This window comes from Helianthus annuus, chromosome 13, assembly GCF_002127325.2.
Source record: "Helianthus annuus cultivar XRQ/B chromosome 13, HanXRQr2.0-SUNRISE, whole genome shotgun sequence".
NCBI lineage: Eukaryota > Viridiplantae > Streptophyta > Magnoliopsida > Asterales > Asteraceae > Helianthus > Helianthus annuus.
Window position 1 is genome coordinate 31,212,044 of NC_035445.2, and position 23,585 is coordinate 31,235,628.

At 34.7% G+C, this 23,585-nt stretch overlaps 1 protein-coding gene and 1 long non-coding RNA gene across 12 annotated transcripts; both read left to right on the forward strand.

The window, feature by feature from the left end:
• Positions 1–755: 755 nt before the first annotated feature.
• Positions 756–2,114, forward strand: LOC110865470. Of its 5 annotated transcripts, none has more exons than XR_002550701.2 (4): positions 756–1,302; positions 1,386–1,522; positions 1,631–1,699; positions 2,045–2,114. It is a non-coding gene; the product is annotated as an uncharacterized LOC110865470 (long non-coding RNA). The 5 variants fall into 5 exon arrangements; XR_002550698.2 differs by having other exon boundaries at positions 1,405–1,522; XR_002550699.2 differs by having other exon boundaries at positions 756–1,124; positions 1,232–1,522.
• A 62-nt stretch (positions 2,115–2,176) lies between these two features.
• Positions 2,177–21,109, forward strand: LOC110865468 (villin-3). Of its 7 annotated transcripts, none has more exons than XM_035981886.1 (26): positions 2,177–2,247; positions 2,476–2,674; positions 3,550–3,699; positions 3,769–3,976; positions 10,236–10,368; positions 10,784–10,883; positions 10,968–11,039; positions 11,989–12,225; positions 12,301–12,478; positions 12,906–13,038; positions 13,347–13,506; positions 13,580–13,745; positions 14,561–14,664; positions 14,738–14,896; positions 14,985–15,053; positions 15,386–15,454; positions 15,556–15,693; positions 17,208–17,336; positions 17,435–17,582; positions 18,170–18,180; positions 18,275–18,415; positions 19,108–19,233; positions 19,336–19,395; positions 20,087–20,201; positions 20,319–20,512; positions 20,817–21,109. In XM_035981886.1, the coding sequence occupies exons 5-26, from the start codon at positions 10,316–10,318 to the stop codon at positions 20,928–20,930; spliced, it is 2,676 nt and encodes an 891-aa protein (XP_035837779.1). In that variant the 5' UTR covers positions 2,177–2,247; positions 2,476–2,674; positions 3,550–3,699; positions 3,769–3,976; positions 10,236–10,315; the 3' UTR covers positions 20,931–21,109. The 7 variants fall into 7 exon arrangements, with proteins under 7 accessions (XP_035837779.1, XP_035837777.1, XP_035837778.1 ...); XM_035981884.1 differs by having other exon boundaries at positions 2,183–2,334; XM_035981885.1 differs by having other exon boundaries at positions 2,183–2,334; positions 3,562–3,699.
• Positions 21,110–23,585: the final 2,476 nt, after the last annotated feature.

Sequence of the window (23,585 nt, forward strand, 5' to 3'; positions counted from 1 at the left end):
TCACACCTCCCTGTGAAAACCAAACAACATAATTTCAATAACAACGAAACCGGTAAAAGGAAAACAGAAGGGGGGTTAAAAGGGTGAGACTTACCTTTTTATCACTGACGTCATAGTCGGTGCTCATGTAGCGTCCATTGACACTTGTGACATCCCACTTTCGGCAAACCATAACCGTGATGGGGCCGGTACTCCCTTCACGGAGGTCAGCAAGGGCCATTTGGCAGCCAACACCACTTCCCGATGTATTCATATTAACAGAGCTGGACATGTTAGTAGAGTAGCAAGGCTGAATATGTACCTACAACAATAGAGAATGAGGACGTTATATAATAGACATTCAGACCATTCACCTCCCCAGAAAAAACCGTGGAATAATCAATGCAATTGAAAGCGACCGTAAATGGTGGTGGTATGTAAACAACCCCATTAAATAAGCTTAACATCACTTGATGAAGAAAATGAAGAGGTTCATTGCATAAACATAAATAAAAAATAAATAAAAAAGTAAACAATATTAAATATTAGTTATCTAATCACCAATCAATCCTTTAAGGTGAATTGTTATGAAAAGTCTATAAACTCTAAGTTAAACATTAATATATGGAGAAAAGGAAGAGCCTCATTGATTAAACATGGTCATAAAGGCTCGTACTATTTCATTAAAGTTAATCTATTATCTATATTAAAACAAAACATTTTGGTGCCACTTGGCATTATTTTAATCATCTAATTACACCTGGCAACTTAATACTCCTCTCAATGTTGATTTGAGCGGCAATATACTCCTCACACGCCTCTTCCTTCCACAATACGATTCACAAACCCTAATTCATCAATCGGCTCCTTTGATTAAATAGGTATTGGGTGCGGATCTAAACCAGACCCATGGACAAACATCCTATAGAGAGATGGTGATGGCAACCTCAGATGACGATGGTGATGACAGTGGCACATTCAGGTACCAATGACGATGGTGATGGCAGGCTGAGGCGATAATAGTGATGACAACGGCAGACCATTCAATTCCACTGTCGCTCATATTTAAACCCTGTATGGATAGTACTTCTTTTTTTAATTCTTACATAAATATAATTTTTCAACAATTTCTTTGATTTCATCAGGTTAGTGAATATCATCACGATTTTTTTCGATTTCAGTTTATTCAAACTATCAATTTCAGTTTGTACACTGTTTATCTTTATTTTTTTCTAATCTTTTTATTGTTAAGACGCGGGCTACTAGCTCATAAGGGGCTAGATACTAAGAAGTTGCTACCGATCTGAATCATTGGAGTTGAAGGTGTTAGTTTATATATAATAGATTTTGGTGGTAAATGGGAATTGTGTATGAAATAAATAGATGCATATAAAATTGTCTCACAGGTTGATGAATCTGTTGCAGATTTTGGACTTTGGCTCTGCAAAGCCTGATTTCGGAACTGATTTTGGCCTTTTTCATATAAAATTGTCTAATAGGTTGATGGATATGAGTCTTGAAGCATCATCTGATGGATTTGACTGTAAGATTTTGTTTTTGGGAGGCAAGGATTATGTTTCTCTAGATACATGACCAAGCTCATCTTTTCACTTAGATGCATCTACTCAATTGTTTCTTTTATATGTCACAGGAGGGTGTATATGTCGATGCTACCGGTAGTGCTTCACTATATGTGGCCACAAATGATTCTGTTTATCAGGTTCGTATCTTTTTCTATCAATTTAAGCGCTGTGTATATACAAGATGAGCAAAGCACATCCAATGTTTTCCTAATTTGTGGTTTCCATTTTGATGACATTTTCGTATAGAATAGAGCTCGGAAATGATTTGATCTTTTGTTATATATGTTGTTATGAACTCGATTCGTATTTTTCATCAATTCATCATCTTTTGACTTTTTGGCTCTAAATTAGATGAAATAAATAGATGCATATAAAATTGTCTCATAGGTTGATGATGAATCTGTTGTAGATTTTGGACGTTGGCTCTGCAAAGCCTGATTTCGGATCTGATTTTGGCCTTTTCATATAAAATTGTCTCATAGGTTGATTGATATGGGTCTTGAAGCATCATATGATGGATTTGACTGCAAGATTGTGTTTTTGGAGGCAAGGATTATGTTTCTCTATATACATGACCAAGTTCATCTACTCAATTGTTTTCTTTTATATGTCACAGGAGGGTGTAGATGTTGATGCTACCGGTAGTGCTTCACTATTTGCAGCCACAAATGATTCTGTTTATCAGGTTATTTACCTCCACATATACAGGCTATGATTTCGTAGGCACACAACCATTTATGCCCACACTTCAATGAAGGTCGCTACCTCATAGGTTAACTTTCACCTCATCCTATTATTTAGATGTCGGTGATTGTAATAAAACCTGTGTGAATATTGTAATGTTTATTTTTTGTATGACAAAAGTCACTACCTCATAGGTCAACGTTTACCTTTTTTGTTAATCGAATCCCAGGTATAATCAATGTTATAAAAGAGGCCGTCATAAACTTCAACTTCTCCAAAGACCTTTAACAGTGATGCAAGTTCCTGAACAACATGATTTCACTGAGAATATACGTGCTTATGAATTATAATTGTATGTTCTCGATGACGTCATTGGTGCAAAGATTGATGACTCAATCAACAATGGTTCAAGCCCTTATGTCTTTAAGGTAAAAGGTCAAATATATACTGGATTGGTAGTTTATGTCCACCATCCAAAGAAGTTGTGCTTTGTTATTGATGTGAATTGTGGCATTTTAAATTGTCATAAGAAGTTTTTACTGAAAAACTCTTAACTTGCAGACAACAGGAAAGTGGCCAAAATTTAACAAGTATTATTGTTTGCTTTTGCACTTACTTTTTCATGCTTGCAAGTTATTTCTTTCAGTTTTATTGTATATTTTAACACCTTTATTTTGCACACTTTAATAGTTTTAGTACTAAAGTACTGACATCTGGGATGTTAAACAGGTTAGGTTTACATGGGAGGTTAGGTTTACATGGGTCATTTTAAGTAAGGGTTATAATAGGTTGGGTTGGGTTTTGGTTGACTCACTAATGTTTTTTTGTTCATTCTTAATTTTTTTTTATATATAACGAATGTTTCACTAGAACAATAGTAATTTGGATCATTTAATATAACAATCTAGGAGGCTCTATACAACTATGCATAAAAATAGATTTTGGGTTACTTTCATCATGGTTGACCCATTTCTCTTTAACCATTTTTTTTATTTGATTTGACCCATTTAAGCCAAAACACAAATCCAATGGCCGGCAAGTAGATATTGTTGCACTTTTGGTGAAAATTATTAGTCGCTAAAGATTTCATACTAAGCTAAAATTTTATAAACCAAGTTATAAGTGGTAATAATGTATAGTTGATTATTGATTTTAGCAATCTTTAAATATTGAACTGTGGCCATGACACCATATATGAACATCATTATGATTTTTGTTATTATCACCATTTTTATATGAACCAACATGTCTTTACTTACCAACAACATGATTTTAATATGGTGAACATGTTTCATTATATGAGTACACCGGGAAGATGTTGGAGGAAATGGCAGAGTTTTGTGTATGGGGAATGGTTTCGGGACCAAGTCAAGGCGGACGGAGTAGCGATGATACGTGATATTTTTGGCAGCCAAGTTGGAGGTATTAGGCGCCTGAAATCGGTGGCCAAAAGGTACCGAATAGTAGTGATTTTGGGATGCCAAGCAAACATCACATGGGATAACAATGTTGGGTGTTTCAGATTTGGTTTGTGGCCGATAGTAGCGTTAGAATCACATGTCCATAAGCAGATTTGAGGAAAACAATCAAGGCGTGATCGGAGGCTGTCACAAAACTTATAAGAGGTGATTTTAAGGTTGATAAACCAAGGACAGGGCTGTAGGGGCTATTGTGGTTAGTTGCAAGTGTCGGTGAATGACAATTTGGGGGTTTCGGTCCAAACACTTGAGGTGAGTTCATAACCCCTCTTTTCTAATTGTTTTTAAATATTATTGCGGCTGATTATGTAAAAAGAGTTTATTGTCTTGGAAGGGTTTATTAAATCGTATATTGACGCTTATAGTTTAAGTAGCCGGATGTCCCGTTTAGGTGACCTCCAGTGCTGTTTTGAATAGGATTTCTAGGGATATGTTTTAATGAGTTAATTAACCAAAGATTGTGTGAAAAAGTTGGGTAACATACTGGTTAATGGGTTAGTATGCTTAGACGTTACAATAGCTTGAAATTGGGAATATGTGTATTGTTAACCATATATAATATTTATGTTTTTAGGATGATTGTGAGCTGAGTTGAAAAGAAATATTTATTTGTTGGGATACATCAGTTACCATCATATATTGCAAGTTATTTTTGATGATCTTCTACTTTTACCTACATTTGAAAAGAAATATTTATTTATGATATACTTTTGTAATAACGTTATTATATCATTACGGTTCAAATAATAAATTATGATGCATGTTGATCAGATTAACTTCAAATTTGTAATTAATTAAATTATCTGAGTAATAATCATCTTCGTTTTTTTTAAATTTAATCTAACTCAAGAATATGATCTGTAGCTGATTCTGTAGTTACCATGATGAGCCTCATTGCTAAACTGCCAATTATGAAATATTAATAATTACTCTTACCATTCATATCATAAAGCAATTGGTAATTGTTTAGATGCCTATTGTATATATATATTATTTAACCTATTACTAATTTTAGTTAGAGATGAGTAACTTACAAATAACACAACAAATGCAGTATATATGGAAATATCCAAAGACTTAAGATTTATTGATTTGTTAATGCAACATTTCCTAATATTATTTACTGACTTATAAATTATAGATTTGACATTTTGTAACCCATATAGTAGACAGGTACATAAACTACTAATATTAGACAAAGATGACAAACTTACAAATAAAACAACAATGATGATCTACATGGGCTTCAATGCCAGTAGATATTATATGTTTGTGTTAAGCCACCCGCGAACTCGCGGGATCTTAGACTAGGTGGTCGGTTTGTCATTCAAAGGCATGAATTAGTGTTTAAAGGTTGACAAGTTAAAATATTAGCTATAAATATATTTTTTAGTATTTATTAATACTGTTTGTGTTAAGCCACCCGCGAAGCTCGCGGGATCTTAGGCTAGTTGTAATATTAAATATTAGTTATCTAATCACCAATCAATCATTTAAGGTGGATTGTTATGAAAAGTCTATAAACCCTAACTTAAACATTAATTATGGAGAAAATGAAGAGCCTCATTGATTAAACATGGTCATAAAGGCTGGTACTATTTCATTAAAGTTAATTGTAATGCATTTAAAGCAACCATAAATTTTGATTTTAAATATAAGATATAGCTAAACTTAGAAATTGTTTACTGAAAGTTGAAGTTGAAATAAATCATAATCAGATAATTATTTTTTATATGCAAATTCAAACAGACCTATCAAAATATGTAGGAAAACTCCATGCAAGTCTAACTCAGTCACGCTTAAATTCATGTAACCTGAATGTGGTTCATTACTTATTTAACCCATTCATTTAAATAGGCAGGCGGGTAGTAATCGGGTTGGTGGGTTGTAAAACTGTGTTAATTTTACCAGCATGGTGGAAGTCAATATTCTATCAGCATCATTACATCCAACTTTTTAAAAGTAAACAAATGGTTTGATAATATGAAAACTATTTCAAATGAATATTAGTAATGTATAAATTTAAACGAACATTCAAATGAAAATAAAGAATGGTTACAAACGAACGCAAGTAAGAGAGAAGACAGACATAAACGAAAGTCAATCATCGAACATAAATGAACGAAAATAAACGAACATAACATTGAACCTCCAATTCGTTTACGGGTTGCACCTACTTCTGTTTAAAGCAAGATGTATAGATTATGCAACGTACCTTAACCACGTGTGTGTGTGTATGTGAATATATGTTTTTAACTTGATCAGCATAAATAGTTTTGAGCCAACAGAAAGCGAACCGGGGACTAAATAAAAAATGGAACCCAACTAAAAGCGAAAACCAAGGAAACTGAAACCAAACCTAAACGAACCAAAAAACAAAACCAGACCGAAATGAACCTATACAAACTGAATAATTTTACCGAAACAAATAAGCTGAGACAAATAATGTTGCTGAAATGAAAACCGAACCTGAACCAAAAACAAATAAAGCGAATCTAACCGGAAAGGAAACTAAATTTACACAAAACTAAAAAAAAACTGAAACGGAACAAAAAACGTAAAAGATCTTACCGAAACAAACTCAAAAAACTTAGATCGAAACAAAACAATTGCTGGGAAAAATCAAAACCAAAACGATGCAAAAAAAATAAAACAATCTAAAACCAAACCGAAACCAAAAACTGATAAAAGTAAACAAAATTGATTCAAAATCGACCCGACAATAAAAACGGTCACGTTAATAAAGTATTCACCTTCACACGTTAATAAAGTATTCACCTTCACACCTGGCAGGGGTGATTAGTATGTGGTAGCAAAACAATCAAATAGTTAACGAACAACATAAATGCAGGTACCTTAACAACGGTAGTGACTCGGTTAGTGACTATCAATTGTTCGGAGATTACTTTGAATCAAGAGTTATTATGCTAATGGGCTATTAAGCAGTTAGTAATAAATAACCGAGTCACTAACAGCTCTATTAACCAAAAATGTTGCATCAGTTCTACTAAAATTGTTAAATAACAATTGATAGTCCTTATTATTAACTTTAACAACATTAGCATACTAAAATTATTATTGACTATCAGCTAATTATTTATTACTAAAATGTTGTATTAACTTTATTCTGCAACATATTCTTTATAAACTATGCTTACCTTGACATAACCTAATAGCTATATTTCCTTATTAGAAGTCACTGATAATTGAAAATTAGTACATATTATTACCTTGCTGGTGAACACATTTACTCTATGTTTAGGGCACAATTTGATTAGGTTGCTGATACTGAATTGAATATCACACCAAATTACAATAGCAGCTTATATTGCTACTATTCACCCAAATCAAGCACCTTATATAAGTCAGTGTTTCTCTATATTAAAAAAACGAACTATAACTGACGATTATTAAATTGCAACAGTCAATTCGATCCAAATACTGCAATAGAAACATAAAATCTACCACAATTCGTTGGTTAATCACGTATAGTTCTTAATCTATTAGAATCAGAAAAAAGGAAATTGACTCACCGTAACTTAAAATCAGGAAGAATGCGAACAAAGGGGCAGAGATTTTCGAAATCAATGACCCCTGTCTTTCATTGTTATTCCTTGAATGAGGTAAGCAAGACCCCATACTACACACTGCATACACATACATAAAAATTGGGTTCAATATAATTTGTATAAACACCAATTGGAAACCCTCACATTGCATTTGATGAAACCCTAATCAATATAAACACACACACTAACACTCACGAATCGAATTTATAAAAGGAAAAATTCGGGCTGTTTTTACCTCTTGCTGCTCCAAATCTTCATTACCATACATTATCTTCATCTTAGAGATATAGATATTGCACTTAAAGGTTGCTGGATAGTTGGAGGATGATGTGTAATTAAAGGAGCAAGTAAATGACCCATTTTGATTCCAATTGAAGTTGCCGACTGATGGAGAGCCTTATGGAGAGCCTGTGCAGGAGATCAATCGAAGATATATGTCTGAGAATTGTGTGCCAAATCGATGAAGATCTTCAATTGGGGAGAAGTTAATTACGATTCCAATTGAGTTGCCGACTGATGGAGAGCCTGATGGCGAGCCTGTGCAGGAGATCAATCGAAGATATATGTCTGAGAGTTGTGTGCCTAATCGATGAAGATCTTCAATTGGGGAGAAGTTAATTATGGATTGGAGAGCATATATTGAGAGGCGAAGGATGAATATCACGGACTCCAAAGTCCCCACAAACGCTAGTTAAACAACCCTTTCACTTCCGAAAGTCCTCTTCTCGTCGTTGCATCCGTCTCCGGCGACTCCTCCACTGCCTCATGTTCTTCCTTTGCACATTCTTCAACTAATGAGACGTCGTACGGAGGCGAAACCGAAACCTCTGGCGGAGGATTTAAAGCTTTTCCGGTGAACCTCCGATGACTCGCCTTCTCTTTCTTCTGGTTAGGTTTACGGCCGCGGCAGTTAACCTGTTCACTACTGGTAAGGTTTTCTTCAAATGCTTGAATTACTTGATGAATTAGCTCTCGGTTAACAGACGTGTCCCACTGGAACCAGTAGTTCGTGTAACAATCGAAGCAATCGCAGTCGAATACCGGAGATTTGTGTGCGGCCGGAGCTTTCTTCTTATTGTTATTATCAGATGATCTAGGGTTTGTGGAATTATTTTTGACACAAATGATTAAAGTAATGTAACTTGTGATTATTAAACTGGAATTATTTTTGACACAAATGATTAAAGTAATGTAACTTGTGATTATTAAGTAAATTAAATGCAATTAATAGGATTTTTATAGGCTGGTGCATTTAAAACAACCATAAATTTTGGTTTTAAAATAGAACATATAACTAAACTTTAGAATATATATAGATATAGATAATAATTATAACTAATAATAAACGAGCCAAGCTCAAACTTTCATAAGTTAAATGAGCTTGGCTCGTTTACACCCCTACACAAAAGAAACACATGCAAGAAAATAAATGGTTTTGGGTTGTGTCAAAACCAATATAATATTTATGTGACAATACTTTTACCGTATCATAACACATAGTCTAATCCAATGAAAGCACAAGTAGTTTGTTGTCATAGTGATATGTTCTTCTAGTCAATAATCACACCAAGGCAAGTGAGGGAGAGTGGTTATAAGATGCTGGTTAGGGTGTTCAAAAAAATTCGAATCCGAAGCCGAATCCGAAAATCTGTATCTGAAATTTCAGATATCCGAAAATCGAATGATCCAATTTTAAACACCGGGGTGAGGTAGTAAAGGTGACAACCATAATATGCTTCAGGTTTGTTAAAATGAAGTAAACAAAACAATCACCAATCAACATCTGGCAAATGCAGATGTTATTCGAGAAATTAATAAAAGCAAATCGAAAAAATTGCAGGACCATTAAAAATTTCCCCTAATTTCAACATTTTTCTAAAAATACTAAATACCCTTTCGCAGATCATCACTTTTCGCTTTTCAATTTGTTCCCGTTTTTTAAAAAAGTTATGAGGATCAAACCCTAGGTATGTTGTTGTTTTGATTGTTTGATTTTATTTGGATTTTAATTTAATGGTGTGATTGTAACTTGTGGTGATTTATGTAGCTTTAATTTTTTTTTTTTTTTTAATTTGAATTAGTGATGGGAGTTTTTAATTGATTTAGGGGTGTTTGGATGAGTGGTTAATAGCATTGTGATTTTAAAGTCTGAATGAATGTGGTATTGTGGTTTCCATGAGAGCAACTAGGGATGTCCGTTAACCCGAGAACACGGCTCATATTTGTATTTGAGTTAAGAACATCAAATTTAAGCCGCACACACTTAAAATCGTGTGATTGGACATGACCCCTTTAAGTTTAACCCATTTATCTAAACGTGTCACACAAATTGACTAGTTGGCTGGTAATAATTAAGTTGTTAACATGTTAATCGGGTTGGTGGGCTATAAAAGGGGTTAAATGGCTATAAACGAGTTGGTGGGTAGACCTGTTTAGTTAATTAGGTTGGTGGGTAGACATGTTTAACTAAGCAGGTTAAACAGGTCAACCCGAACATGACCAGTTCTTTTAAAAGGCTTAGATATGCCGATTAAAACTTAATTATTTTTGTGTCATGTTTCTGGTCGTATTGGAAAATACCACTCCTAAATTACCAAATTCAGCCAAGAAAATATGCTCAATGACAAACACACCGTTGTATAAACTACAGGTTTCATCGTCTTTTCAAATTGTTAAGGCTATAAGTAGAGAATCGCGAAAACCGCGATGACGTAGTGTGATCAGATGTAGTGGGAGAGAGAAAGACAGGTAGGTACAAGTGTTTATGCGGTACTCAGAGTAGTAGAATCACACATCCAAACATCCCCTTATTTTACGTTTTGGCAGCAAAAAAAACTGAAAATTTAAGTTCCATTTAATTATGTTCTTAAGTATTAAATTAATACTATTAATGATGTTTTTTCTAACATATGCCTGCCTGCCTGCCTTTATAAACTTTGCAGTTGTTTGAAAATTTCAAACCAAAAAATTTTGGATGTATCATATCATAACTTAAAGAAGTTATAAGCCAATATTCAACATCATGGCTACTGCAAAAGCTCTTGAACCTGCATTCCAGGGAGTTGGTTCGAAACCGTATCCTATACTACAAAGAATGTAGTTTTGATGCATCATTTACATGCTTGTGCGCGTGCGTGCATACATACATACAGAGAGACACGCTCGTTTCATAACCAATAATATGTTAAGAACTGCTTGATTCAAATATATTTAAGATTTTTTTATATATGTTATTTATAGTCTTTTTGTCTAATGCATATGTACACACACATATAAGCATATGTGCACATTTTTGTACCTTTTTAAAAATCTATGGAGAGAGAAATAAACCTTTTTTTTTTACCCTTTCTATTGAAGCATTATGTAATGTGCTTATGCGGTTTTCACAGTTCTCAACATAATATTGGTTCTGAAATGAACGCGCCCCCCCATATATGTATAATATATTTCATTTGCATTCCTTGTTAGAGTTTTACTTAACACTCTATAGAGGGGTTGAGATATGGAGAATTGAAAACTTTAAACCTGTACCTTTGCCGAAAGCTGATTATGGTAAATTCTACTCTGGCGATTCATACGTTGTCTTGCAGGTGCTTCAAGCTATTCTTTTGTGTTATGTAACATAATCTTAATGAAATAATTTTATCATCAACGGTTCATGTATACGCACGCAGACGTCGGGTAGGGCAGGTGCAGGTGCTTACACGTACGACATACACTTCTGGTTGGGAAAAGACACTAGCCAGGTATAGCAAATTTGTCACTTTTCACAATGTTTGTTAAAGTTCTTTTTGGATGTATACACACAAATAGAGTGAGGATCATTACGAATTACTAATCACTGTGAGAACAAAAAGAACAAGTTTAAACCTTTTATCAATTGTTTATATATTTAAATGTTGTTCTTTTTACATATGCAGGCATAGATCATGTACATCAAACTAATTTCCTCATATGCTTTTTTAGCAACCGACACATGTGTAGGTTATATACATAAACGAAAATCAAGGTAATTTTAGCATTTTTAGGGCTGGCCTATCGTGTCAGACACGACCTGTCAAGGCACGAACGCGAAAGAAATCTTATCGTGTCAGTTTTTCCAAACACGAATCCGAACCTGATAATAAACAGGTTATATGAACACGACCTGTTAGGACAGAAAAAACTTGCCAGCGTGTCATACGACCTGTTAAGACACGAACATGACTTGTTAAGACATGAACACGCCCTGGAGGGGTGGGTGTGGACCCCGACCGTAGAGACGTGGAGTTGAGAGAGAGATGCGACTGCGAGCTACAATGTTTAATGTTTCAAAATTAGGGTTATGTTTTTCCTTTGTTCAGGCCGCCACGTATATCAAAACCCCACCCCACTTACTATTTTTTTTAACAAAAATTACTAACATGTCTTAACGGGTTTTTAACCTGTATAGACACAAAAATTAACAGGTCGACCTAGTGTCTGAAATTGCCCGCCATTTTTTTAATTTCATAGTGAGAAACTATAAAAACTACATTTATATCATTTCCTTTTGTTTATAAATTTTTTAAGATTGGAAAAATGAATGGTTATGCATGTTCTCGCAATAGTTTGTGTGCTGCATAGATAGATCCCTCCTATGTATATATTCGTGTATCTATATATACATCCATTATGTATAAAGTAAAGCACTTGCTAATTCATGATATAACTTAGGATGAAGCTGGAGTAGCAGCAATAAAAACGGTGGAGCTCGATGCAATTCTCGGTGGACGTGCAGTGCAACATAGAGAACTTCAAAATCATGAATCCGACAAGTTTATATCATATTTCAAACCTTGTATTATACCACTTGAAGGTGGCGTTGCATCTGGTTTCAAGAAACCGGAAGAAGAAGAATTTGTAACAAGATTATATACGTGCAAAGGAAAACGAGTTGTTCATTTGAAACAGGTATCCAAAAATATTCTAACACGGTTTTTAATTTATTTCTATGATGAACAAAAATTTTAATTTTTTTTTTATCAGGTCCCGTTTTCGCGATCTGTGTTGAATCATGATGATGTGTTTATCTTGGACACTAAAGATAAGATTTTTCAATTTAATGGAGCAAATTCAAATATTCAAGAAAGGGCTAAGGCGTTGGAGGTTGTTCAGTTCTTGAAGGATACATATCATGAGGGGACATGCAATGTTGCAATTGTTGGTAGGCCATTTGATATTGATACATGCTTAGTTTTTACTTTTGTTTTTTTAAGGAATCTCAACTATTACCTATCGGCTGGAAGTTCCAACTAACGAAATGTTTTGTGACAGTCTCACTCAACTTTTAACGTATTTTCTCCCAATGTGTTTTTTCTAACTCAGAATTAACCTAGTTAGTTTTTGCTAACTTGGACTGCCACATAAGTTGTCCACGTCATCAAAACTTTTGACTTTTTTGCCACATAAGCAGTCCATATCAGCAAAAAACTAACCGGGCTAAACCTTAGTTAGAAAAGGCTCGTTGTGAGAAAATAAGTTAAAAGTTTGGACTATCACAAAATATTTCGTTAGTTGTGACTACTGCCGGCCAATAGGTAATAGTTGAGATTATTTAAATCCAATTTTCCTTTTTTAATTAAACTTTGTAGATGATGGAAAGCTACAGGCAGAGGGGGATTCCGGTGAATTTTGGGTCATTTTCGGCGGGTTTGCTCCTATTGGCAAAAAGGTTTTGAGTGATGATGATGTCGTTCCAGATAAGACACCTGGCAAACTATATAGGTATGAATCAATACCTTCATTAATATAAAGAAAATTACATGAGAAAGACAGGTAAACGGGCAACAAGCTGCGCCGCAACCCCTTTTTGAATAGCAAATCCAATTCAACGGAAAACAAAACCATGGTTCCTTGACTCTGCACAATCATGTTCAACTTTTGACATTTTCTAAACTGTATCCGTTACGTGTCGTCATGTGCACGGCACATGATGGGTAGTTTTGTTATTTCACATATGGAATATGCAGGAAAACTTTCTTTGTTACATGATAAATATTTTTATTTATAACTGTATATGTTTCTTTTTGCAGCATTGCCGGAGGCCAGGTTGCGGATCAAATTGAAGAATATTCAAAATCAACATTTGAAAATGACAAATGCTATCTAATGGACTGTGGTGATGAGGTGTTCGTTTGGGTTGGCCGATCAACTCAGGTAGATGATAGAAAAGCTGCCATGAAGGCCGCTGAGGTAATAAAAAAAATTATTTTTTACATTTTTCTCACGTTATAAGTTACATATTTCGACCATTAATCATTTACAGGAGTTTCTCACCAGTAATAACCGGCCAAAAGCCACCCTTGTTACCCGGCTAATTCAAGGTTACGAGACGCATTCATTCAAGTCAAACTTTGACTCGTGGCCATCATCAACTGCACCTTCTGCTGAAAATAGAGGAAAAGTGGCCGAAAATAGAGGAAAAGTTTCAGGTAATGTTAGATGTGGAAGTTTCGGCCTATTACTTATGAACAGGTTGATTCGGTTGTGTATACGGGTCAAACAAATTATTATATGTCCGAGTTACCTATGCATACAGCCTCCTAAATTATTTTATTCGGTGATTTGTAATAATATTGTTTTTTATATATAATTCATGATACACTGCAAGAAAATATAATATGCTCGTCACTATTTAGTATTTACCACATTTAACCAACCCTTACACTTCTTACCTTGCATAATAAAATGGTAAAATATGGTATGCAAGTTGCATTAAATGTGTAAAAAATGGTAAGTATGTTGCATTAAATGGTTAAAAAATAAGTATGTTGTTTATATGGTTAAATAGTGACAGAGAACATTGCCTTTGTTATAGTTCTCTCTATATTAACACCAGTGGCGAAGCTTGAAATGTTCGACGGGGGGGTCGAAAACGTATATACCAAAAAATTTCTATAGAACCGGGGGGTCAAAAACGTATATACCCAAACATTTCTATACAAAAACTACATATATAACACTACTGAGCGAAAAGTTCGGGGGGTCGGGCGCCCCTCCCGGCCCCTTCAAAGCTTCGCCAATGATTAACACATTAGTCCTTTATAAAAAAAAATTGGTCAAAAAGTTTTTGCGGGTTAAACAAAACCGACCCATATTAAAAATGTCCGCTTTCATCAAAACCCATTTTGACCCGTTACTTAACATGCCCGAACCGCCCACCCTGCCACCTTTAGGTAGATAACAATTCTCTTTAGTAATAAACTTTGTTATTACGTATTAACCATGGTGCTATTTTATATTGTAGCTTTACTAAAGCAACAAGGTGTCGGGCCAAAAGGAAAAGAGAAAAACGCTCCTGTTGTTGAGGAAGTTGTTCCTCCTTTGCTTGAAGCAAATGGAAAACTCGAGGTTATAATCACAAACTTATACCAATATTTATTGGATTTTTTATATTTACATTTTTTATTATTTTGGGGTTTAGGTATGGTCTATTGACGGGGACGCTAAAACTCCAGTAGCCAGTGAGGACATTGGTAAATTTTACAGTGGAGATTGCTACATTGTTCTTTACAGTTACCATTCTAGAGAGAAAAAAGAAGATTTTTATCTTTGTTATTGGATTGGAAAGGACAGCACCGAGGTAAGTTAAAAAAAATATTATTTTTAATTTTAGTTATATAAATTAAAAAATATTAAATGATTGCATTTTCATCCGTTTGTGTAACCAGGAGGACCAAAATACGGCAGCTAAGTTGACCGCGTCAATGTTTAACTCATTGAAGGGGAGACCTGTTCAGGTACCATACGCTAATCGTTGTGTCAAATATCATTACAGAAGTTATCTAAAATAATTATTTCATTAATAATCTAAGAAGTTTACGTGTCTAATATCATTACAGAAGTTATATAAAATAATTATTTCAATAATAATCTAAGAGCCGGTTTACGTATTAAAATTACACTTTGGCTGATTTTCGACCCGTTTGACTTGTTTCCTTTAAAGCTAGTTTTCATTTGTCTTGTTTGACCCGTTGAAGACAAAATAGACCTAACTCATCCATTAATAAGCAAACGGGTCAAAATTGTTGTCTCAGACCAAATGATGTTTAACCTGTGATATTATGTTTAGGGCCGTATATATCAAGAAAAAGAACCACCACAATTTATTGCCATTTTTCAACCTATGGTTGTATTCAAGGTACATATTGTAACATTTATATAACTTAAATCACAACAATATCTTTTGTTATGGATTTTAGGTGATCAATTTTTTTTTTTATTTTTTTTTTTGGTTAATAGGGTGGATTAAGCTCTGGTTATAAAAGTCACATTGCAGAAAAAGGATTAGATGATGAAACGTACAAGCCAGATAGCGCGTCGGTGATTCAAATATTAGGAACTGCAGTGCATAATAATAAGGCTACCCAACTAGATCCGGTAAATTTAACCCTTAATATGTTTTTTTGGAATTATTTATAATATTTATTTGAGAACCAATATTATGTTGAAGAAACACGAGTAACGTGAGAACCGGATAAGCATGTGCACATAGCGCTTCAGTTAAAAGGGTAAAACTGAAAAAAAATGTATAAGAAATGTGCATATGGTGTGGGAGCTTGAACGAAAAATTATGGGGAGAGGGCGGGCTCTTAAAATCCAAATTTGGGGGGGTCGGACTCTTAAAATCCAATATTTTACACTACAAAAAAAGGCTGGGCGCCCCCTGCTCCCTATGAAGCTTCGCCTTTGTGTATATGTGCATATGCATTTAGACAAAGGACTATCACTAACATATTTAAAAAAATATATCTTACACATACTGATATCTACATACATTCTACTTAATTTGTATAATAAATAGTACAAGGGTTAAAGCGGTTCTCAACATACATACCATTGGTTCTGAAATGTGTGTGTATCAGTTAAGGGTGTGTTTGGATAAGTAGATTCTACTTCTAATTATGTGAACTTGCAACAAAGCTGATGAGTTACATTATTACCTATTTACCCCTCCTAATTCCTAATAACCTGATTTGAGAGATTTTTACTCCTATCTCACAAGAAACATCTATTTTTTCCAAGAACAATATTTTGGTCATTTTATGTATTAATTTTTTTAAGCAATCATAGTTACCAGACACTGAAACATATAGTTATTTATCAATACAATCTCAAACTAGGGATGGCAAAAAAACCCGAGCCGACGGGTATACCCAAAGCCCGACAAGTATGGACCGGGTATGAGATTAGAATTAAAAATTTCTGCGGGTATGGGATTAGGCATTACCTAGACCAATTACCCGAAACCACATACCCATTTACCCGAACTATATACCCGATCCTATACACAAAATATTTTCATTTATATTTTTATTTTCCCTTGACCCTTATCTATTCTTGACTTATTTTAGTAGGTTCATTATGTGAAAAAAACATTTTGGAATATTTATTTCATAATATTATTTATATTTTGTGTGTTGTGAAGTATATAAATAAAACTATATAAAAATTATAATATTATTTATTTATTTATGATAAAACTTATATGTATGCAATGTATATTTTAATTTATAATAGTTTTTATATAAATTAAATTATACAATAATTTTAATAGTAAAAAAGAATTTTTTTTTTTTTATGGAAATACCAATCGGTATCTTTTAACAAAATAACAGGTATACCGATACCCGACAGGTATTGGGCCGGGTATGGGACACGATTTACAACCGGGTATGGGTATGGGATTACTAATACCCAGCCCGAACCCGTCCCATTACCATCCCTATCTTAGTTAGAGGGAGCACATCCAAACATTATCTCCCACAACATGTTTTATTACAGCCAGTTATCTGATACTGATCTTCCAAAATCAGATAATAACATCCAAACACCACCTTACACTTGACAGATTATTTACACATCAAAATATAATTTATATTTTTACATGTTAGGTGGCATCATCTTTGAATTCACATGAATGCTTCGTTATACAATCCGGGTCTCATCTATACATCTGGCAAGGAACCCAAAGTACTTACGAACAACACGCATGGGCAGCGAAAATTGCTGAGTTTGTAAAAGTATGCATTTAGTAATCTTATTTAGTTTCTGATTTTAAGCATTGATACATAAGAAGTTTATGGTTATTGTCTTATTTATGTATGCATTTATTTTTCAGCCCGGTGTACATGTAAAATACCAGAAAGAAGGATCCGAAAGCGCATCGTTCTGGCTTGGACTTGGAGGGAAAGATACTTGTGGTAGTAACAAAGTATCACTGGATACTAATAGAGATCCTCATTTGTTTGCATTTTCACTTTCTAAAGGTTATCTAGTTTTACATTTTTTTTATTTTAACTTTTAACTAGGGCTGCTAATGAACCGAACATTTAGCTAACAGTTCGTGAACCGTTCGGCGGGAAGTTCATTTGTGTTCGTTCGTTTATTCAAATGGACGAACATGAACAGAGGCCGCGTTCGTTCGATTATGGTCGGGAATATTTGGTAACGTGTTCATTTATGTTTGTTTGTGTTCGATAGTTCGTTAGTGGTTTAGTTTTTATATTTTATTTAAATACTTCAAATTTCTGACCAAATAAAATACTTAATAGATATCAGTGTTCATGAACGCTTTTTTGTGTTGGTTTGTTTCAATTTGTGTTCACGAACGTTCGTTGCCTAAAATTAACAAACAAACACGAACACAAACACATTCATTTCCATAACGGACGAACACAAACGTAAAATCTCGTTCGGTAAGTATTCATGAACAATTCATGAACACATATATTTCCTTAACAAACGAACACGAACAAGTCTTGTTCGTGTTCGTTCGGTTCGTTTGCAACCCTACGTTTAATCATATAACTAATTTGTTTTTTTAACATTTTTTGCTGGTTTGTGTTTTTTTCAGGAAAATTTGAGGTGGGTTTGGAGTTTGTATATTTCATATGGTTTCTTGAATTATTTATGTGTGTGATGAATGTCTAAATCAAGATTTTTTGTTTATACATTAAAGATTGAAGAAGTTTACAACTTTGATCAAGATGACTTGTTGCCGGAGGATATTTTGATATTAGATACACGTGCGGAGGTCATTGTTTGGATTGGTCAAGCGGTTGACCAAAAGGAGAAGAAAAACGCTCTTGAATATGGCCAGGTAGTTATTTAGTGATCAAAGCGGGCGAGTTGGACAATGGGTCAAAACGGGTACAGAACAAAGCGGGCCAGTTGGACCGGAAACACTTCTAGTTCAAAACTATAAAATTTATGTTATTTCCATAATGATCAAGTTTTTTGATCATATTAATTTAAATTTTTATGCAATAAAAATACATTTTTGGAAACTTTTGACCCGTTTGACTTGTTTCTATATTTTCAAATTTGACCTATTTTATCCGTTAAGGTAAAACTAACCCAAACTAGCAGATCAAAACGGGTTCAAGCCAAAACATAGGTTTTTTTGTACCCGTTGAACCATGCATCTTGGTTGATCCGGAAAACTTTTAGTCCAAATACTTTCATTTAATATAGTTATAAAAGTTTATCTTCACGAGGTTTTTTGCCACACGGGTTTGCAATTCAGAAAGGGGTGGCGGTGCAGCTTGTTGCCCGTCTACCTTCTGTTTTGATGTAACTTGGCAAGTTTTAAATTTGAAAGGAAATATGTCCAATAAATTCAGAATTTTTTATCTAGTTGAAAAACTTTACTTGATTGACCCATTAGAGATTAAAAACAACCCGAATCGACCCATTCATAAGTAAATGGATCAAGATTGCAACCTATACCATTTTTCCATAAAGCTAAAAGATTTATCTTATTATTTTTTTTTTTTGCGAACTTGATTTCAGAAATACATAGAACTGGCTGAATCACTAGACGGATTGTCCCCACACGTGCCGTTATACAAAGTTACCGAAGGAAATGAACCTTGTTTCTTCACAGTATATTTCTCATGGGAAGCCTCAAAAACATCAGTATGTTGTTACATACATACATATATTATTCATCAACCCATTTGAGTTGTTATTTAGATCATGATTTGTCATTTTTTATTTTTTTTTTCTCCATGTATATAGATTCCTGGGAACTCATTCCAAAAGAAGGTTACTATACTATTTGGAGCAGGCCATTCCGCGGTAAATTTATAATATATGTAAATGTTTTGGGCTGTTTTTGGCCATGAAAAATTGCCCAGCAGGTTGACCCGTTTTCAAAGTTGTCTGTTTTGACCCGAACCAATTTAAATTAAATTACAATTTTCTCAGCGTTGTATATTTATTATCGATGATAATTTGATATACATAATATTATTTAATGTAGTATTTTTTTAATAACAGTGCTATATTTGATATTTAGATGCAAATAAAATCAAATTTTTTAAATGTTTATTTTTTTAAAAAATAGTCTGTAATTACATTATTATATCGAGTAAAGATCAAATATAAATGGGTCTTAACATACTAAACATAAGAAGTGAAAGAAGATTTTATTTTTTTGAAATTTTTTTCCATCTACTCAAGCATGATGTTTAGTTGAAAAATGTAAAAAAAAATTGTGTAGAGTGATTACATAATTACTCTACTAGTGTAAATAACATTTTATTTTATATTCTGGGACTAAAATACGTGCTTGACAAGATGGGAAAAAAATTTATAAAAAAAAAAAAAATCCCTTCTTCACTTCTCATGTTTATCAGTCATGACAATGGGAAAAACAAAAAGAGATAATTAATGAGTCAACCCAATTACTGTACCCATTTGACCCGTTATCTAACCCGACGTGCCCATTTTGCCGCCTAGTATTTACTGACGTTTGGTGCTGATCCAGGGCCATGCGAATAAAGGTGGTGGTTCACAGAGACGGGCTGCAGTTGCCGCATTATCGGGAGTTCTTACTAATGAAAAGACTATAGCTGATGAACCCCCTCCTGCCGATGAACCCGGTATTTGAAATGGGCGGGTTAAGTAACAAGTCGAGTCCAGTTGGGCCAGCCCACAAAATTAATTCAAGTAATTAATGCATGTGACCTAACTGTGATGCATATTGTTTGAACATGCAGAGCAGTCCGAAGAAGCCCCTGAAGAACCCGTAGAACCATCTGAGCCCATTCCGGAAGATGACGATTCAGAACCAAAAGTTGCGATTGAGGAGGACGAAAACGGTATTTTATCAAGTCAATCCACCTTCACCTATGAACAAGTTAGAGTTAAGTCAGAGGACACTGTTCCTGGAATCGACCTCAAGAGGAGAGAGGTTAGCTTTCTACAAAAAAACGCTTGATTCTGATGGCAAAATAGGCGGATAAAAACGCGTTCGGGTCAAAATAGATAACTGTCTGGTCGAGTCGTGTTGACCTTTTTGTCCAATTTTTTTAGGACTGAGATCAACATGACCGGTCATGTTGTCTTTTAAAAACAAAAGTGGGCCCTTTTAAGGGCCCATTCGTTTTTCCATGAGCGCCAACTTGACCGGTAAAGTTGGTCAAATATGGTTATTAGCTCAGTAATATTGAACTTTTTTTCATTAAAAATAATATTGTTTTTTTTTAATCTTTCAGGCTTATCTTTCTGTTGAAGAATTTGAGTCTGTGCTTGGGATGACAAAAGAGGAGTTCTATAAGTTACCAAAATGGAAGCAAGATTTGACCAAGAAAAAGGTTGACCTCTTCTAGAAGTCAAACTTCTTGATCAAACCAAGTAATAAGCCTTAAACATATTAATAAAAAATTGATAGTTTTGCTGTTTCACCCAATCAATTTGCCTACTTAAATATAGTTTTTTTATGCCTTTAATATTTCAAGACTTCCAAGTTCCAAAATTATAGCAAAAAAAAAGTGAAGATTTTTATATATCTTTTTGTTATTTTGCTTTGTCTTTTGACATTAAGAAGGTAGTGCACTTTGAATTTGAATTATACTTAGTAGTGAGGACCCGAGTGTTGCATTGGGCCCGTAATCATATCTGTAGTTTAAGTATACCACAAGTTGCGATGACTCGGTTCTGAACATCGAAACATAGATATAAACAACGGTTTATTTGGAACTCATGAAAAAGTCACGTCGATGTAAAAGCATATGTTAATAAAAATGAAAGTGATCTATAAAATATCGTTTAATGAAAAGCTAAACCAAGCTCAAGCGTGGCTTGTTTAGAGCTCTATTTGTAAAGCTTAAGCTCGACTCAGGAGTGTAACCGTGTAAAATGGAGCTTAAGCTCGACTCATTTATGTCACACCCTAACCAATGGCGGAATCATCGGGGCGCAGCACTAGGCGAATCAGATTGCTCAAGAGAATTCATAACAACTACTTAGTGACAATATTTATCAAGTTCATTATCCCATACTAATAAACAAATATTTCAACAAACAGTCGTCACAGAGTTCAAATCTCACAAACAAATCAAATCCGACAACCTAGATTTTTTTGTGGGTTTCTAGACTTCCTATCCATTTGCAGCAAATAGTCCATCAACATGTCATATACGTTAAAATAAAGTCAATACAATAATGTAAAGGTGAGTACACAAGTTTGCATAAGTATAGTATAAAAAATGTTTACGCATAACCAGCATGTTACACGTAGAGATGTGAATCAAGTAATTATCAACAATGATACAAGCTAACCACATGACTGCGAGTAGAGTATGTGCGGCACATGTTCACCGAAGCGAACAACCCCTGAATAAACAGGAGGTGATGAGTCCAAACTATAGTACTATCGTTGCTAAGGGCGATCGGACAAGTCATCACTGTGTAACATAGCAACAAGTATTCAACTAATCATGTATAACATGCGAGTGCGGTTAGCGTTTGTAAAGCGTTTAAGAGTTGTGTATTTTGATAGATAACGTATGTAACACCCAAAAGTGCGTTAAGCGAAAAAGGGTTCGAGTATACTCACAGTGCGTGCTTAGCAAGTAAACACGTTCTGAAATGGATTGAAGGGAGCTCCGGATCAGCCTGCGTACGGGAACAGAAGCGTAAGTCCTCCAAAGTACTGAAACGGTCGAAAATCGGAGTGTCGGGTGGGAAACAGAGGCTTCATACGAAGCCACTCAAGCCAGTGTACGAAGGCGTGCCTTCGTACGAAGGGAGACTTCGCACAAGTGATGCTTCTGTTGTCCAAAATCGAGTGTTCTTCGCGTCTTTCTTCAGGAAATCGAGTGTGCATCACTCCAACCTTAAGCTGCTGATTAAACTTAGAGTCGGAGAGGTCTTTTTCTGAGTCACAGATGAGAATCGGGCTGTGATGTGCGAAGTCAGTGCCTTCGTATGAAGCCGGGCTTCGCACAGAACAGTCCAAGTCGCATTCGTGGCTGTTCTTGGCATTTGGAGTTGTTCTCTCGTCTGAATCAGATGTGTTTTCGAGTCCTATTCATGACGGCTTCGACACCACTTCGTCCCACTATCGAGTGAATGAAATATGTGTCGGGTTGGTCCGTTTTTGTGTAAAAATCAAGTTTAAAAGTGGGTTAAAAGGGTTTTCACTTAGATCTAACATTTGGTGAGTGCGAAATCTGTAGATTTCTAACTTGGGAAGCCGAAGCTTGGCCCAATACACTCGGTTAAGTGTAGATCCATGATAAAACAAGAAAATTTGATGAAAAAGATGATGGTTTTCATGAAAATATAAAAGTTAAGATGAAAAAGATGAAGTTTGTTTGAAAACAAGGGAGTTTGGATGAAATCGAAGTGAATCTTGTGGAAAATTGTAGTGGAAAACGTTGTGTAATCATGTAAAAATGATAATCTTACTTGAAAACAGTTGGACAACAATTCGGCATTTCGGAGTAACAGTCAGCAAGTTAGAATGAGAGGAGAGTGGCTAGGTATTTATAGAGGATGGCTGGCACTTCTGTTCGAACCGGCTGCCTTTGTACGAAGGCAGTGCCTTCGTACGAAGCTGCTGGCTTCGTTAGAAGGGGCCTGTTTTGTGAATTAAATTCTCGTTTCGCGCTTCGGATGCTCGTTTAATGCGTTTTGTTGCGTTGGTTAGTATTAGTACTTTAAGTATTTTTTAGCGAGATAGTAAGTATTGCGTTGTGTTGCGTTAAATCGAGTTGTGCGAGTAGCGTTTGAGCGATGTAATCAACACATATAACATATTAAACAATTAAACACATAAGTAACACCAATAACATAAATAAATCCGCATTTCAAGTTTGCGTTGCGTTAAGCGTTTAAGTGCGATAAAATGCGAGATGAAATGCGTTTAAAACATCGTTCAATCCATTAGCATTAATCGAATCTCGGAGTATAAGCGTTTATGATTGAAATGACGGTAAAATAGAAACAACCAAAAGTACGGGTTGTTACAGTCTCCCCTA

Bases quoted from the DNA above. Each gene is read 5' to 3' on its own strand.
- LOC110865468 (XM_035981886.1), top strand. From the start codon at position 10,316: ATGGCTACTGCAAAAGCTCTTGAACCTGCATTCCAGGGAGTTGGTTCG. The intron at 15,054-15,385 runs GTACCATACGCT...TATTATGTTTAG, and splicing joins TGAAGGGGAGACCTGTTCAG to GGCCGTATATATCAAGAAAA. The intron at 17,337-17,434 runs GTATGCATTTAG...TTTATTTTTCAG, and splicing joins AAATTGCTGAGTTTGTAAAA to CCCGGTGTACATGTAAAATA.